The sequence below is a fragment of the Procambarus clarkii genome, chromosome 92 (genome assembly GCF_040958095.1).
Source record: "Procambarus clarkii isolate CNS0578487 chromosome 92, FALCON_Pclarkii_2.0, whole genome shotgun sequence".
NCBI lineage: Eukaryota > Metazoa > Arthropoda > Malacostraca > Decapoda > Cambaridae > Procambarus > Procambarus clarkii.
This window is the reverse complement of record NC_091241.1, coordinates 2906080-2924328: the sequence shown is the minus strand read 5'-3', so window position 1 is coordinate 2924328 and position 18249 is coordinate 2906080. Positions and strand designations below refer to the sequence as shown.

Below are 18249 nucleotides of genomic sequence, written 5' to 3'. Positions count from 1 at the left end.
GTATACCAGTGTTTCCCTAGAGTGAATGTGGAACTGTACACCTGTGTTTCCCTAGAGTGAATGTGGGACTGTACACCTGTGTTTCCCTAGAGTGAATGTGGGACTGTACACCTGTGTTTCCCTAGAGTGAATGTGGGACTGTACACCTGTGTTTCCCTAGAGTGAATGTGGGACTGTACACCAATGTTTCCCTAGAGTGAATGTGGGACTGTACACCTGTGTTTCCCTAGAGTGAATGTGGGACTGTACACCTGTGTTTTCCTAGAGTGAATGTGGGACTGTATACCTGTGTTTCCCTAGAGTGAATGTGGGACTGTACACCTGCGTTTCCCTAGAGTGAATGTGGGACTGTACACCTGTGTTTCCCTAGAGTGAATGTGGGACTGTACACCTGTGTTTCCCTAGAGTGAATGTGGGACTGTACACCAATGTTTCCCTAGAGTGAATGTGGGACTGTATACCAGTGTTTCCCTAGAGTGAATGTGGGACTGTATACCAGTGTTTCCCTAGAGTGAGTGTAGGACTAAACATCAGTGTTTCCCCAGAGTCTCCACCGGGTCTTATTAGTGCAAGAAGATTCTGGACAATTCTCAACCCAGTACACACACACATACCACTTGGCAGCTCACCATTATTGGAAGATTTTGTTAGGACTAAAAAAAATAAAATACTGTAGTTAAGATTTAACCAATTTTTTCAAATAAAGCTCAAAATGTAGCTTAAAAATGTAGATTTTAAAATGGCAATACTATAAAGTACAAAGACAAACAAATTAGGAAGGAACACTTTACTGTTCTTTCAATTTCATGCCATCACTTTCAATTTTCATGACAACTTTGATGTGAGAACAGTTAATTTCTCCCCAAACAGAAGTGGAACACATGACATTCCTCATATGATGGTAAGGCACATGAGAGAAAGTCAGGCTCAGATTTCACACCCTGCTTGCAAGGTAGGATTTCACACTTCACATGCAGGCTCAGATTTGCAAGGTAGGGATTTCACAAACCTTGCAAGGTCCTTGCTTGCAAGCTTTGATTTCACACACTGCCTGCAGGCTCGGACTTCACACCCTGCTTGCAAGCTTGGATTTCAAACACCGCCTGCTGGCTCGAACTTCACAGCCTGCTTGCAAGCTTGGATTTCACACACCACCTGCCGGCTCGAACTTCACACCCTGCTTGCAAGCTTGGATTTCACATACCACCTGCAGGCTCGGACTTTACACACTAACCACAGTTGGCATACTATTAAAAGGAAAATACGGTACTGAATTTATATATTTCGGAATACTGTACAAAAGCCAAATTATAATAAGAACTTACCTCCATGGTCAGAGAAGTTTGCCAAGATTTGTTTTGCAAATTTCAATCCATTTTTGTACTGTTTCTGCTCATAGCATTTCTGTGGAAAACAAAATACATGAAATAGTACAGGACAAAAAATTTCAAACCATAAATGCTAGGACAATTTTCCATTACGATTCCACAAAATTATATGGTAAAATAAAATATTATAAGCCAGACTTTTCTTGGAACCCTTAGAAGTGATAAAATTAAGAATATATAATTTACAACAATGCTTACAAACATGAGTACAGTGGTACCTTAGTTTTCAAATTTAATCCGTTCCCAGAGATGATTCGAAAATCGAAAATTTGAAAACTGAAACGCATTTTCCCTTAATTAAGAAATAATGCATACAGCATTGAATTAATCTGTTCCACACCCCTAAAGATATTAAGTAAAAAAAACACATTTTATACAGAACAATACTCGTAGGTACCTTGCCTTTATTGAGGACTTGTTGGCATATGAAAGACAGTGAGGAAGGGGGAAGGAGGGGAGGTATTAGTGTTTGGAAAGGGAGTCCCCCTTCCATTATAACAGCAGTGATGACACTTCTGGGACACTTCTCACTTCAGAGAAGTGCCGACACTTCTCTTATGTTTGTCACTAGGACCTGGTTGTGGCTCAATGCTTGCTTGCCTGACTAAGAATCTGTCTACAGACACTTGTTTTTCCTTACGTTTTAAAATTTGTGTGTAGTGAGACTCACTATGATGGGATATCGAGATTATTGGGATAACATGGGATATCGGGAAGAACAAATGGAACATGTAAGTACGATCACCCTAGAAAGTACAGAAACCTCCTCAATACAGATAAATGTACCAAAAGCTGTAAATTATTTCACTCAGAAATTTGCAAGAACTCTTTGGACAGGAAAGAGTGCTTCAATGCTGAATGTCCAGCTTTTCATATAAGAGGTACCAGGCGAATAAAACCGACAGACCGCCATTATGAAAACAGCCACTACTCCATCGACTGGGATAATTTTTTAGCAAGAGGAGCAGGAGGAGAAGAATGGCTACAAATGACCAGACTCTACCACCAACTCGATCAAATGCTAGAGAGGACGCAAACACAGTGACCTCCTTACCAGAGCCTCAGATATTAACACCAAGTAAAGCATCCAGCACTTCCACTAACACAATAACATCATTTATATTTGCCAACATCCAGGGTATAAAAACATGCAAATCCAACAAAGTTCATTTTATAGATGATCTCCTTCATGAGGCAAATGCAGTGTTTGCAGCCCTAATGGAAACTCTCACAAAGGACTACCATGATGGTGAAATATGGATCTCAGAGTACAATCTTTTCAGATGTGATAGGAAACACCTGCTTCAGGGAGGGGCAGCCTCTACATCAAAGACACACTCATCTGTACTGAGCTGCTAAACACCTCAAATGATATGGTGGAAGTGCTGATAATCAAAATAGAGATCCTAAATGTAGTTATTGTCCTTGTATATAAGTCACCGGAGGCAAACCCTCAGCAGTTTAAAAGACCAACCAATGAAAATAGAACACTGCTTGGAAAACCTCACAAATCCAGCCCTGATCATCATCCTGCTTGGGGACTTCAACCTACGGCACCTGAAATGGAAGCACCTGGCTAATACAATAATATCAGAAAGAATAACAGGAAGTAGCCTAAATGAACAGGCACATGCAAATGACCTGCTACGGATGTGCGACAGGTTTGCCTTAAACCAGCAAATAGTAGAACCAACTAGGAAGGAGAACACGCTGGACCTCATTTTCACTAATAATGATGAATTGATCAGGAACATAATGATTACAAATACCTGTTACTCAGATCACAACTTAATTGAAGTTCTGACAACCATGGGGAATAGTCCTTCAAAACCAGTCCAGATTCCCGGTGGAGGAGATTTCAGCAAATTCAACTTCAATAATAAACAGATAACTGGGAGCAAATAAACCAGGATTTCACAGAAATAAACTGGGAAGAACAGCTAGAAAATGCAAACCTGAACCAGTGCCTGGAAAAAATAAGCTCAGTAGCACTAGAAATATGTTCAAACCGCATACCCCTAAGAAAAAAAAGAGAGAGATGCAGATTGGAACGGGAACGTCGTTCCCTATATAGGTGAAGAGTCCTTTAATGTTCTAACCAATAAAAACACAAAAACAATAAATTCTTCACAAAGAACTCAAGCGCGGTCGTCACTAAGCGGGAGACATCGATAAACTGAAGCACGCCATGTGCTCGGTCGGCCCATAAATATATCAACAAACTTGAGCACCGAGGCAAACTTTGAGTATCGAGTCGAATTTTTTCGAAGAAATTGAGTTCGAGAACCAAAAAATTTGAAAATGGGCATTCGAAAACCGAGGTTCCACATGATAACAAATCTAATCAAACACTAATAAAGCTGTTTTTATTTTTTTTATTTATATATACAGTGGAAACTCGGTTTTTAATGCCCCTCTTTTCAAATTTTTCGGTTCTCAAGCTCAATTTCTTTGGAAAAATTTTGACTCGATATTCGAGGTTTGCCTCGGTGCTCGAGTTTGTTGATACACGTACGGGCTGACCGAGTACATGGTGCGCTTCAGTTTACCAGTGTCTCCTGCAAAGTGACGACCCCGCTTGAATGAATTTCACTGTTTTGTGCAGTTTTGGTTTCTGAACATAAAGGTTCTTATTATATATCACACCATGGGTTCCAAGAAAGTCAGTGGTAAAGTTCAACCAAAGAAAATAATTGTGAGGATGACGACAGAGGAAAAACAAAGAGATCATTCATAGTGAGACAATGTGATGTCTCACTACAGACTAATGTTAAAACGTAGGGAAAAACAAGTGTCTATAGACAGCTTCTTAGTAAGACAAGCAAGCAGTGAGCCACAACCAGGTCCTAGTAGTATGCCTGCAAAATGTAAAAAGAGTACTCCAGAGAAGTTATCACTGCCTGATGTTATAATGGAGAGGGACACCCCTTCCAAACACTAACAGCTCTCCTCCTCCTTCCCCCCTTTCCTCGCTGTCTTCTACAGTATACGCCAACAAGAGTCCTCAATAAAGATAAGATATACTTGTACATACTGTAGTACAAAATATAAGTACTGTAGTATTATGTATAAAATGTATTTTTATGTTAATATTTTGGGGGTGTGGACACGATTAATTCCAGTTACATTATTTTTTATGGGAAAATTTTTTTCTGCTTTCGAATTTTCTGTTTTTGAACTGTCTCTGGGAACGGATTAAATCAGAAAATGAAGGTACAGTACCACTGTATAAGAGTTCTTACAGTCTTGTAAAGCCACTAGCACACACAGCATTTCGAGCAGATCCCAAATCTTAATTTTTCCTGGAATACAACTCACTAAATCGTTTAATAAACCAGGTACACATTCACTGCTGGGTGAACAGCGGCATACAGTTAAGGATTGGCGCCTAGTCAATCGTCCCTGGCCAGGATACAAATCCAGGCCAAATCGCTCACAAAACGCAGAGCGAGTGTCTTACCACTGCGCCACGGGAACTGCTTTGTTTCATATTCATCCCAGCCTTCCAAAACTATTGACCGATTCTCACTTGTCTCTAGCATCACTCTTCATCTTCTAGGATAGGTAATGTGGTGGTTGTGGGAAATAGGCTAAAGGCACCTACAGGAAAAACCAAACACAGTGGTTACTGTGTACTTGGCATGTACTCGGCGACACCCTGGTGGGCCCTGGGAAGACAAGCACCAGACATCCCACCCAACACACAGCACCAACAAAAATGACTATCAACACCCACTGACACTAGACATCAGGGATCCTGTTAACTCTGGGTAGCTGAACAACATCAAAGACAAATACCAAAATCACAAAGGCCTCTCTAAAACTCTTAATCAAATCGGACAAAATTTTTCAATGTCTTACGGTGACCAGGAGAGCAGCAGCCAGATCCAAACACACATCAGAAGTCCACCAAGACGCACCAACTCCTGGCACTTCTAGGCTAAAGAGTACAAGATAACAATTCCTTGCCTGGAGAGCCAAGCGGAAAACGGTGAAAAAAAAAAGTAAAAACTACTGTACTGACATCATTGTGACCCCAGGCATTGGAAAGCAGGCTATTAAAGAGGAATGGCAGACAGCCGTATCATGACCCAAAGGGGCAATAATCATGTTCTCTTAGCTAGCAGTCGGCAGAGCAGGTGTCCAAATGTCATTTGCACTAAACAACTCTAAGACAGAGGAAATTATCTATACAGTACTGTACTTTATAATTGTTTTTTCAGCATTAAATTCCAATAGACAATTAAAACACTGCTCTTTGAATAGACAACCTTGAATATGTATACTAATACAGATGGTACACAAAGTAAAGACAGTACCAGAAAGTGTTAGCAAGGCTGCAAAGGTCAAATGAAAGAAAAACTGCCAGCACAGACTTTCTCTGTACAATTCAAACATGCCTTGGCAACAATCTATTTTTGCAGGCGCTTCATAATAAAGTCTGTAAGGAGGTGCAGGAGTTCCAAACAAAAGGAAGAAGGCTGCAGAGCAATAAAGTTGTGGCCTTATCTGCAAGGACCACTTTGATCCAGTCCAAGTGTTAAGATGTTTTCCATGCTACAAAACACATTGTCCAGAAAAGAACTGCTGGAAGAGTAATTAGTTGTTGATTATGATGAGAACACAAGAGCAGAGAGAACAAACAATCTGTTTTCCACAATTCAGTATACAGTACTGTACATTTCAGAATATTTTGGGTTTTATCAAATTTAAAGTCTACATTCATTTAATTTGTACTTTTCTGTTTGCAAGCAGATATACAGTCCTTAAACTGCAGGATGATACAGAGGTGGACACATAAACATGCATTATAAGTAATAAATTAGGTGTCCACATACGGCACTCCATAATGGCCCCACAATCAGCTGGTTGCTAGTATCTGGCCACCAAAACTAATTATAGTATCCAAGAGAAAATCAAATGAAAATGTCAAAGACACTATGATATGTTGAATACTAATACTGTACTGTACAATATCAGAAGTACAGTAAGTGGTTTTCAAGAAATGAGCCATTGAACATGGGGTAAGAGGACTAATGCCTGTATCTGGACACGAAGAGAAAATGGGGAAGGGAGGGGCAATAGAAAAAATATCAAATATGAAAACACTACCAATGACTGTTGACACTGCTACCATGTCCAGCAATATCAAATCCTAAAGCCCAATGGTTCCCAAGGAACACTGGGTATATGATACTATTATCTGATTCCCTGGGATGCCCATGTCTGGTCACCAAGGAGGGTCGAATATCCAAGAACTAGGTATGATACAGAAGTGTTGCCTAATAGTACAGTGAGACCTTACTCTATTGAATTCCTGCAAGAATCGTACAATTCGCATTCACTCCCAATTGTTTAATGGATCAAATAAATGCTCATTTCTTTGAGATTATTCTCCTAAGCCAGTCCATTGTGATGCAATTATGTTAACAGACAATCAACTCTACATACAGTATTTAAGATCTGATGCGTGCATTTATGATTGATTTTAGGTAGAATGTTTGGGGAGGTATTATGCTGCAATAATGCAACCTAGAAAGTACAGTATATCAAGATAATTCAGATGCGTCACGAGAAAAAGAGTGGCATTTGTGCATCGGGCACCAAACTATCTAATTTCTGTGAATCTTGTACATCAACTTGCATATAATTGGAGCAAACGTCCTACCACTACAGGGGTAACCATGCTCAACTTCTCCAACACCTCACCTCTTTGCCCCACACTTACCTGGGACCTACATATTCAGGCGTCTTTCACATAAGTGTCACATAAATTACGGGCTCACCATAGCCTGTGTTACATGGACATTTCGATCTGAGTAGCTAAATCTAAAAACAACAACAACACATAAGTTACCAAGCTTTGGACTAGACCTGGGAAAACCCCATTCTCTGCAGCACCCCTTCCCCTTTGCTTCTGTTTCCAGAAGGTCTGCTTCTTTAGCAGTCTTGTGGACTTACCCTACAGCTTCCTACACATTTCTACTAAACTAACATATCCAAATTTCAGTCTAACAGAATTTGCAAGTGCCTGATGTGAGTTTCAGGTAAAGTCACCTCGTTTTTCAACCTGGTCATATCCTAAAATAATCAAACTTGTACTGACCTAACCTAACCTAGCTTAGCCTAGCCACTTCTTTCCTATCCTGGCCTGGCCTAGCCTAGGCTGACATAGACTAGCCTGGCTTGGCCTGGCCTGGCCTGGCCTGGCCTAGCCAAGCCTAGTCTAGCCTAGCCTGGCCTAGCCTAACCTAGCCAAGCCAAACCAAACCAAGACAAACTAAGACCAAACCAAACAATCCAGCCTAGCCTAACAAGCACCAAAATTTCAAAATACTGTATCATGGTTAACTGAAAGGGGTGACTTGTTCTGCTATCATATAACATTGGTGACCTTGAAGTAACTGCGCATAATTCATTGCTGCATGGACAAATTTCAGCAGCAGTTTCTACAACACGCGGTGTTCTGATAAAACACCAACTAGCTCTCACAATAGAAGCAACCAAACAACCACTATATTATATTTCAGCCTAACCACACTTTCTAAACTTTCTGGACAAGTTAGGTTAGACAACGTAAGACATGAAATAAATGGCAGCTTATAGCCCTCTCTGCGATATTCTGCACGCTGTCGGAGTGAGCCTTATCAACAATTATACAGCATGACTTGTAGTGCTAGGTGTTGCCAAAAATGCTATCCATAACACTGTTAAGGATGTGGTTGATACTGTTCGATCAACAACTGAAATCCAACCTAGTTTTTTCTCTGTGTGACGTAGCACTTTGTAGCATGTTCAACAAGTGCTATGTTGTAAGTGACCTGATTCGGACACACACACAAAGTTGATGGGTTTAACATTCATAATATGCACAAAAACTTAGCAATATTATAATGAAATGAGACCCTAGACAACCCTTATCTAAGCTAACAATTAATACAATATAAAATTGTGAAATATTGAAATAGTTTTATGCCAGTTTTCAAACCCTATTTGTTAGGTTAGGTAAGGCTGGGTCAGGTTAGAAAGGCTTTTAAATCCATTGCCACATTATCTTCAGTACGAAGTGACCTGTATTCCCTACAGTAGTGAAAACCACTACATTAAACCCTACTGCTAAACTATGCATAGTGCATAAAAACAAAGCACTTTTTACAAATTTGAAAAAAGTATTGATTATTCTTCTAATGAGGAGTTAATCCGAGGACAATATATTGTACTTTGCCCACTGTTGTTACTTATCCAGAAAATAATGCCTTCTGTTGTGAGGGAGTTAAAAGATTGTGGAAGCACATCAGCCATTTGCATTCCTTAACCTTACCAAATAAGAGTGCATTAAACTCAAAATACAATGAAGATGTTCGTTTGATATAACTCAAGATGTTTGTGTTTGTTTGTGTAATATAACTCAATGTTTGTGTTTGTATGTTTACCATGATTATCTCACATTGATAAAATAAAAAAATTGTCACATACTGAATTTGGAAAACAAAAATATAGCAATGGAGCAGCTGATATACAGAAATTTTCTAAAGGACGCACTGGATTATAGAAACACTGGGATAAAGGAATACTTTATATGAAAATACAGAAATACTGGAATGAAGAATCTGAAATGTAGAAACACTGGAATGAAGAGGTCCATATTATTACCCAAAGCTACCCAAAACTTCCTAGCATTACGTTAATAATGAATAAATATGATGCAGGTGAGAAGTCACAATAACGTGGTTGAAAAATGTTGACCAAACCACACACTAAAAAGTGAAGGGATGACGACGTTTCGGTCCGTCCTGGACCATTCTCAAGTCGATTGTGACGTCGTCCCTTCACTTTCTAGTGTGTGGTTTGGTCAATAAATATATGATATATTTATTCATTATAATGTTGGTGCTGAATGTAGACCATGGAAAAACATATTTTTACTCTGAAAAAGTATCATTTCATAACGAAATTAGATGAAAATAAGCTGCTGGTGACATCAAAGCAAGTCGACGGTCCAAGCGACAATATTGTGGAGCGACTTATCCAAGACACATTGTTGCTTGGAGAGTGTTTACAAGCATATCAGCCTTCTGTACCTACCTAACCTAGCCAACCTACCCAAACATATCCTAACAAAACCTAACCTAACAAAACTTAACCTAACTAAACCTAACTTATCCAAACCTAACTTAATATAAGCTGTAGGAACAATATATCTTGGATAAGTCGATCCACAACATTGTCGTTTGGATTGTCGACTTCCTATGGCCTCTCATGCCACTTAGTTTAGACTAATTTCGTTATACTGTAAATGTATATTTTTTATGAGTAAAAGTAAGTTTTTTTCATGTTATACCTTCAGCAACAACATTATAGTGAGAAAATCTATCATATTTCTTCATTACTTACGTAATACTAGGTAGTGCTTTGAGTAGATTTGGGTAATTAGACAGACTGGAATGAAGTATCTGGAATAGAGACTACCTTGTCTGAGACAGTGCAGACACTACAAGTAGTTTTCTAAATTGCATTTCTGTGGGTAAAGCACAATGAATTACCTCTGCATCACTCAATCAGATTTAGCATTGTTGTTTGTGGCCAGCAACTTTGATGACTTTGCAGATAGCCTTTACCTTGGTTATCTTCTTGAGGTTATCTTGAGATGATTTCGGGGCTTTAGTGTCCCCGCGGTCCGGTCCTCGACCAGGCCTCCACCCCCAGGAAGCAGCCCGTGACAGCTGACTAACACCCAGGTACCTATTTACTGCTAGGTAACAGGAGCATTGGGTGAAAGAAACTCTGCCCATTGTTTCTCGCCGGCGCCTGGGATCGAACCCGGGACCACAGGATCACAAGTCCAGCGTGCTGTCCGTTCGGCCGACCGGCTAAGTGTATCTTGATAACCCCTACAGGCTTTGTCCCCTCATCAATGGTATTTTTTTTTTATATACAAGAATTCTTACATTTTTGTAAAGCCACTAACACGCATTGCATTTTGGGCAGCTCCTTACTCCAAATTTTCCTCGGAACACAACCTGCCAAATCGTTTAACAACCAGGTACCCATTCACTGCTTGGTGAACAGAGGATACAGTTAAGGATTGGCGCCCAGTCAATCCTCCCCGGCCAGGATACGAACCCAGGCCAAGGCACTCATTAAGCGCCGGGCGAGTGCTTTACCACTACGCAATGGGGAACAGATTTTGGTCCCCGTGACTATACCAGATATAATCTAGTGACTATACCAGTATATACCAAATTGCCAACAATATCCTAACATTATTTTCACTTAACATGTGTACAAGTTACAATCGAATTACCATCATGTTGCAATATTCAATATGCACATTGTAAGGAGAAACTTGTTAAATTTATAGTAAAATAAAAAGCTGTAAATAAAACGAAGTGAAAGTCTAAACTGGCTGCCGCATCATAATGGATCCTGCAGTACACTGGTCTACGTTTCCGACTTACAATCCTTGCGTTTTATCCCGAGGCAGGACAAATTATTGAGAAAGTTTCCTTTCACCTGGTGTCCAGTTCGCCTAACAGTAAATAGGTACCAAGGAGTGCGACCATAGAGGGAACGTCGATGCAAGCATGAGTACAGACTTCCTCTCCCAACAAAAAATATAAATCTGTGCTTTTCAACCTAGAAAATAACAATTGATATTGGCAGTTAAAAAAAATGCAATAAATAGACTGTATTAAGCTAGTGTGTGAGGGAGATGTAGAAGAGGGTGGACATAGGCGTCAGAAGGGAGCTTCTGGGGTTACTCCCAACACATCCTGTAAGGACTCTAATTCTCATTATCAAATTGCGTGTCCTCTCAGGCCACCGTGTCCCCGTGTTTTAAGCACCGGATAGAACTTTTACCCCTAGAACTATGGCACATCAAAAGGTTAAAAATGGATGATTTAGAGCTCCTAAACCGAAGAGTATTTATATAAATCTGTCAGGTGATTTTTGCTCCTTCTGCAAAACATTATCACCTGACTCGTCCTTTGGGAATTTATTGCAGTCACTCGGCGTTTTACCCTGCGCTAGCTGTGCCTCGAGGGAAATCTTAAGCTATCTAAGATGCCGATGACGACCCTAAAGTGTCGGTATCGTGTAATGACAGCGAGCAGGAGATGAAATAAAATATTTTGTGGGTTTTGTTTTTATGCAGACGAACCCCAACAACAAGCCATGCGTCTCTAGAACTCACCAGAATTCGCTTAAATAGCGCATTTTCCTTAGGGGGAAGTTGCTGTTTTTTTGGATCCATGATTATTTATTTGTGTGTCAGCTTATATCTGTTTTGAGTCGCCCTAGACTCTCTATATAAGCGTAAATTGTCCAAAATCCCGCGTGGTGCCGGCCAAGATGGCGGCTGTAGGAGATGACGTCGGGGAAGTGACGTCATGTAAACAATAATGGCGGGTCTCACATTCATTCTTAAATGACTTTTTTTGCTTATTGTCTCCTGCAGTGACCAGAGGATTGCACAAAATCGTGATATTATTTCTACCGGCTAAATAAATATAGTTATGAGAGCATCAAGTGGTTTTATTTTTTGTACTTGCATAGATTTGAATGTTTGAGTTCAGATTCGACGATGTCCTATTTATTTATTTATTTACTTATTTATTTATTTATTTATTAATTAATTTATTTATTTATTTATTTATATACAAGAAGGTACATTGGATTTATGAGGGTACATAGCATTGATGTTTTTACATCCTTGTAAAGCCACTAGCACGCATAGCGTTTCTGGCAGGTCCTTAATCTAATAGATAATTTTAAGAGGGTAAATTCTAGCAAAATTTAAAAAAAAATTTCACAGGTACATTGTAAGAAAATTTGACAAAGACTAATAGGTACATTAAAGTAAAATTTGAGGGTTATCAATAGGTACACTATAGCATAATTTGAGGATTATTTAAAGGTTTAATGCAGTAAAAAAAAAAATCCGTTCAATATAACCTCACATATAACCTATCACATATGATATAAGGTGATAGCAATAATTTCAGTGGTACAGTTGTTTGGCTTAGATACATATATTGGGGGATTGTGTAGCACAAGATACAGTGCCAGTTTAGAGCACTATAGGTAGGAAACTATGAAGATGAAATTAGGTACTTTTTGGTTATATTTTTTGAATAAAGCAAAAGTTGGACACCTTTTCAATTCGATACGGAGTTCCATAGACTAGTATGTCTATGTATGATTACTAGTACTAGTCATGCCATTTACATTTACATACTAAATGCAAATGCTCCATTTGTTAAGTACCTTGACACAGAAGTAGAGGAGGGGGGGGGGAAGAAATAGCCTAAGATACTCAATTCCTTTGAGATGTATACTTTCCTTGTCTCAATAAACATACATGAACTAGAACCTTGACACAACAAATTCTATAAAACTTTGCACTGGGGCTTCATACCCGACCATTTGGTCCGGGAGACATCTCCCGTCACGCAGGGTGCAGTTGCGCCTCCACAGATCTCCAGTATCATCTTTTGATACTGGTAATGGCTCAAAAGGGCCACCACTTACGGGCTATTCATGCCCGTGCTACCTCTTGGGTGGCTTAATCTTCATCAGTCAATCACTCATCTTCATACCCCCTGCCACCAGATAAAGGGCACTATGAGGCCCCTAACCGTTATGCAGTCTCCGTGGTGTAGTGGTAAGACACTCGCCTGGCGTTCCGCGAGCGCTATGTCATGGGTTCGTATCCTGGCCGGGGAGGATTTACTGGGCGCAATTCCTTCACTGTAGCCTCTGTTTAACGCAACAGTAAAATGTGTACTTGGATGAAAAAACGATTCTTCGCGGCAGGGGATCGTATTCCAGGGACCATAGGATTAAGGACTTGCCCGAAACGCTACGCGTACTAGTGGCTGTACAAGAATGTAACAACTCTTGTATATATCTCAAAAAAAAAAAAAAAACAGCAGATGAATGGCCCAGCCCGTCCGCTGAAGTGTAGGATTACTCTTAGATAGTTATGGACAGATTATTTATATTGTAAATATAATTTCAAAAGGGATTTGAATTCCAGGCTTTTCCAGCGAGAGGTGGAGTACTTATCCACTCTGCCAAGGGATCGCTCATGAACAATATGATCGATGAAGATGAAGATTAAGCCACCCAAGAGGTGGCACGGGCATGAATAGCCCGTAAGTTATGGCCCTTTTGAGCCATTACCAGTATCAAAAGATGATACTGGAGATCTGTGGACATATAGATAGGAGCTGCCTCGTATGGGCCAAAAGGCCTTCTGCAGTTGACTTTGTTCTTATGAGTCCCACGATCAACAGTGGTGCGCTGGCGATAAAATTCCGTAGAAATTGCGTCTTCTTAAAATAGGAACGAACATTCCAAACCACCACAGTATTCTCAGGATGGGACGCCATCATCCCTGAAATACAACTGACTTTCTGATCACCTGTGCACAGACGTCTCCAAAGGAGGAACCACCAGAACAATTCATAAAACCCTCATACAAAGTAAGTAAAATGTGTGGTATCAATGACAGCCAGTCCGAAGGCTGTTAAGTTAGTTTAGTTCATTTATTATGCACCCTATACCCATCATGTGGTGGTAGTGGAAAGGGTTACAGAGGCACATAATGGGCTCAGGGACTGAACCCCACAATTCATTTAGCTAAGCAACTTACAATCTTGATGAGCTAGTTACAAAATTCAGTATAAGTCGTCACATCAACAATGGGTTCGAGATCGACCTCAAGTACAGGTTCTAAATTAAGCAACTGACATATGTCAGTACAACCACGTACAAAACTCAGGCAAATCATAACATAGAACGAAAAGGCAATGTAAAGGATCTGGGTGTACTCATGTCGGAAGACCTTACCTTTAAAGAACACGATAAAGTAGCCGTCACAACTGCAAGAAAAATGACAGGTTGGATAACAAGAACTTTTCACACTAGAGATGCTATACCGATGATGATACTTTTCAAAACGCTTGTGCTCTCTAGAGTGGAGTACTGCTGCACAATGACAGCACCTTTCAAAGCTGGAGAAATTACTGACCTGGAGAGCGTGCAGAGATCCTTTACTGCTAGAATCCACTCAGTAAAACATCTAAACTATTGGGACCGACTAAAGAGCCTAAAACTGTACTCCCTTGAGCGCAGGCGGGAGAGGTACATAATAATTTACACGTGGAAAATATTAGAGGGGCTGGTCCCAAACCTGCACACAGAAATAACATCACATGAGACCAGAAGACATGGCAGGATGTGCAGAATACCTCCGTTAAAGAGCAGAGGTGCAACAGGTACTCTGAGAGAGAACTCTATCAACATCAGAGGCCCGAGACTGTTCAACACGCTTCCACTACACATAAGGGGCATAACTGGCCGACCCCTCACAGTGTTCAAGAGAGAACTATCAACATCAGAGGCCCGAGACTGTTCAACACGCTTCCACTACACATAAGGGGCATAACTGGCCGACCCCTCACAGTGTTCAAGAGAGAACTATCAACATCAGAGGTCCGAGACTGTTCAACACGCTTCCACTACACATAAGGGGCATAACTGGCCGACCCCTCACAGTGTTCAAGAGAGAACTGGATAAGCACCTCCAAAGGATACCTGATCAACCAGGCTGTGACTCGTACGTCAGGCTGCGAGCAGCCGCGTCCAACAGCCTGGTTGATCAGTCCGGCAACCAGGAGGCCTGGTCGACGACCGGGTCGCGGGGACGCTAAGCCCCGGAAGCACCTCAAGGTAACCTCAAGGTATGTGGAGAGCTAGTGTCACAATTGATATGTTTGTCCTGCACACCGCCCCCCATCCAGTGGGCAGCGGTGGATAGGTTACAATCACTCAGTTACTACCTACAGTTAGCAAACTGGGGATATTTGGCTAAAATTTCTGGTAGCAGATCATTTTGAATGAAATATTTACACATTGTTGGAACATTGGTTATAGAATTGTCTCTAAATTCACGTATCTTTACGTTGATCAATGCTTCTCTCTGCCTGACGGAAGCGGAGATCGGCTCATGAACTCTCTTGACGGCGCCTACGACTAGTGGGTGCTTCACTTGGCCTCATGTTCTACCGGTATCACAATCCCGCCGAGCGGACAGCACGCTGGACTTGTGATCCTGAGGTCCTGGGTTCGATCCCAGGCGCCGGCGAGAAACAATGGGCAGAGTTTCTTTCACCCTATGCCCCTGTTACCCAGCAGTAAAATAGGTACCTGGGTACCTAGTCAGCTGTCACGGGCTGCTTTCTGGGGGTGGAGGCCTGGTCGAGGACCGGGCCGCGGGGACACTAAAAAAAAAGCCCCGAAATCATCTCAAGATAACCTCAAGATAGATCCCCTGGGAAAGCGCCTGGGGGACCAGACGACCATCAGGGCTATCTGATGGAGCAGAACCTCCTGATTCTGGGGAGAACCTGGATCTCAGACGCGCTTCAATCGACTGAGCTACGACATGGTCAAAAGAATTGCAACCGGGAAATCAATTTGACCTACCATGGATCCTGCAGTCTCTCCGAGACACAAACCAGTTTTTTTTAGCTTATTGGCAAAGTTCGGATGCATGGGGGAATTGTGTAAAAACCTAGTTTGTGTCTCGAAGAGGCTGCAGGATCCGTGGTAGGTCAAGTTGATTTCCCGATTGCAATTCTTTTGACCATGTTGTAGCTCAGTCGATTAAGGCGCGTCTGGGATCCTCTTGGACGTAGGTTCGAACCCTCGTGGATTTGTTCATTTGATGCATCACGCTATTGTGATTTCTGTGTGTAAGGGTTAGCATGTTTAGGGTTAATAACCCTGTGGGTGAAAAAGCATCTCCTGTTCTCAGTCCTACACTGTGGCTTGTTGAACTTGAAACCGTTGCTACTTGTTTGTATAACATCTGACCTTTTGAAGACATTTTCTGGACCAACATCCTCCAAATTGTTCAGTATTTTACAAATTTCTATGAGATCCGCCCTGTCATGCCTGGATTGTAGTGTTGTTTGCCCTGTGTCCTCAACCGTCCGTGAGTTGACTTAGCTCTGGAATGATTTTTGTTGCCCGGTGTTGCACTTTCTCCAGAGCATCTCTGTCCTTCTGAAAATGAGGTCTCCTCATCTTCATAGTTATTTATTAAGCACTTCATGTACCGATCGTGCGGATGTTAGTGGACTCCATACATATCTCGTGGGTGGTAGTGGACCCCATACCCATCCCGTGGGTGGTAGTGGACCCCATACCCATCCCGTGGGTGGTAGTGGACCCCATACCCATCCCGTGGGTGGTAGTGGACCCCATACCCATCCCGTGGGTGTGGACCCCATACCCATCCCGTGGGTGGTAGTGGACCCCATACCCATCCCGTGGGTGTGGACCCCATATCCATCCCGTGGGTGGTAGTGGACTCCATACATATCTCGTGGGTGGTAGTGGACCCCATATCCATCCCGTGGGTGGTAGTGGACTCCATACATATCTCGTGGGTGGTAGTGGACCCCATACCCATCCCGTGGGTGGTAGTGGACTCCATACCCATCCCGTGGGTGGTAGTGGACCCCATACCCATCCCGTGGGTGGTAGTGGACCCCATACCCATCCCGTGGGTGGTAGTGGACCCCATACCCATCCCGTGGGTGGTAGTGGACCCCATACCCATCCCGTGGGTGGTAGTGGACCCCATACCCATCCCGTGGGTGGTAGTGGACCCCATACCCATCCCGTGGGTGGTAGTGGACCCCATACCCATCCCGTGGGTGGTAGTGGACCCCATACCCATCCCGTGGGTGGTAGTGGACCCCATACCCATCCCGTGGGTGGTAGTGGACCCCATACCCATCCCGTGGGTGGTAGTGGACCCCATACCCATCCCGTGGGTGGTAGTGGACCCCATACCCATCCCGTGGGTGGTAGTGGACCCCATACCCATCCCGTGGGTGGTAGTGGACCCCATACCCATCCCGTGGGTGGTAGTGGACCCCATACCCATCCCGTGGGTGGTAGTGGACTCCATACCCATCCCGTGGGTGGTAGTGGACCCCATACCCATCCCGTGGGTGGTAGTGGACCCCATACCCATCCCGTGGGTGGTAGTGGACCCCATACCCATCCCGTGGGTGGTAGTGGACCCCATACCCATCCCGTGGGTGGTAGTGGACCCCATGCCCATCCCGTGGGTGGTAGTGGACCCCATACCCATCCCGTGGGTAGTGCTCAGTCAGAAAATCGTGAAGTTGCTGTTTAGTCACAGTTGATTTTTTTTTTGTATTGAAGCAGGTATTTCCTCCCCTGATTCCATGTATGACTAATCATCCTGGGAGATGGGAACATTAGATGAACATTAGAATTAGATATAGCTAGCTTTTGATCTATACTGTGTAATCTTGCATATATAATAGGGTGGCAAAACTTGTGTATACCTAAGCTTGTTAATAAAAAAATTAGTAGTAATCGTAAAGATTAATCAGACGCGCATATAAAGGGCTATCAATTAACGACTTTTAATTATAAATGTTTGAACAATATTTAGGAAATTTATATAAAAACTAAACAAATTACACCACATAATTTGACACATAAATGTTTGTTAGTAAGCCAAAAAATAAATAATATATATAAGAAAGAGGGAATTAAGAGTGGAAGTGTTATTGCCTATCTTATTATTATTATAATATGAATTTATATATGAATTATTTTATTGTAATATTTTTTTATGAATTACTATATATGAATGATGAGAAACGCTTTGCGTAATAGTGGCTTTAGGCATTGTATGTACTAGCTCTATCTATAAATCCATCAATCTTTGTAAAATCTCTTGTATGTATGTACAAGAAATAAACATTTATTTATTTATTTATTAGAAGAGGGTTCCGTGGGTGGTTGA

General features: G+C 41.8%; 1 protein-coding gene across 1 annotated transcript in view; it reads right to left on the bottom strand.

Annotated features, from left to right (window-relative positions):
* Positions 1–11773, bottom strand: part of Naa15-16 (N-alpha-acetyltransferase 15/16) — a 167031-nt gene extending 155258 nt beyond the window's left edge. The window contains exons 1-2 of the mRNA XM_069319137.1: positions 11584–11773; positions 1326–1404 (exon numbers count right to left, since the gene is read on the bottom strand). Coding sequence (XP_069175238.1) covers positions 1326–1404; positions 11584–11643 — 139 coding nt within the window. The 5' untranslated portion in view covers positions 11644–11773. The remainder of the gene's footprint in view (positions 1–1325; positions 1405–11583) is intronic.
* Positions 11774–18249: the final 6476 nt, after the last annotated feature.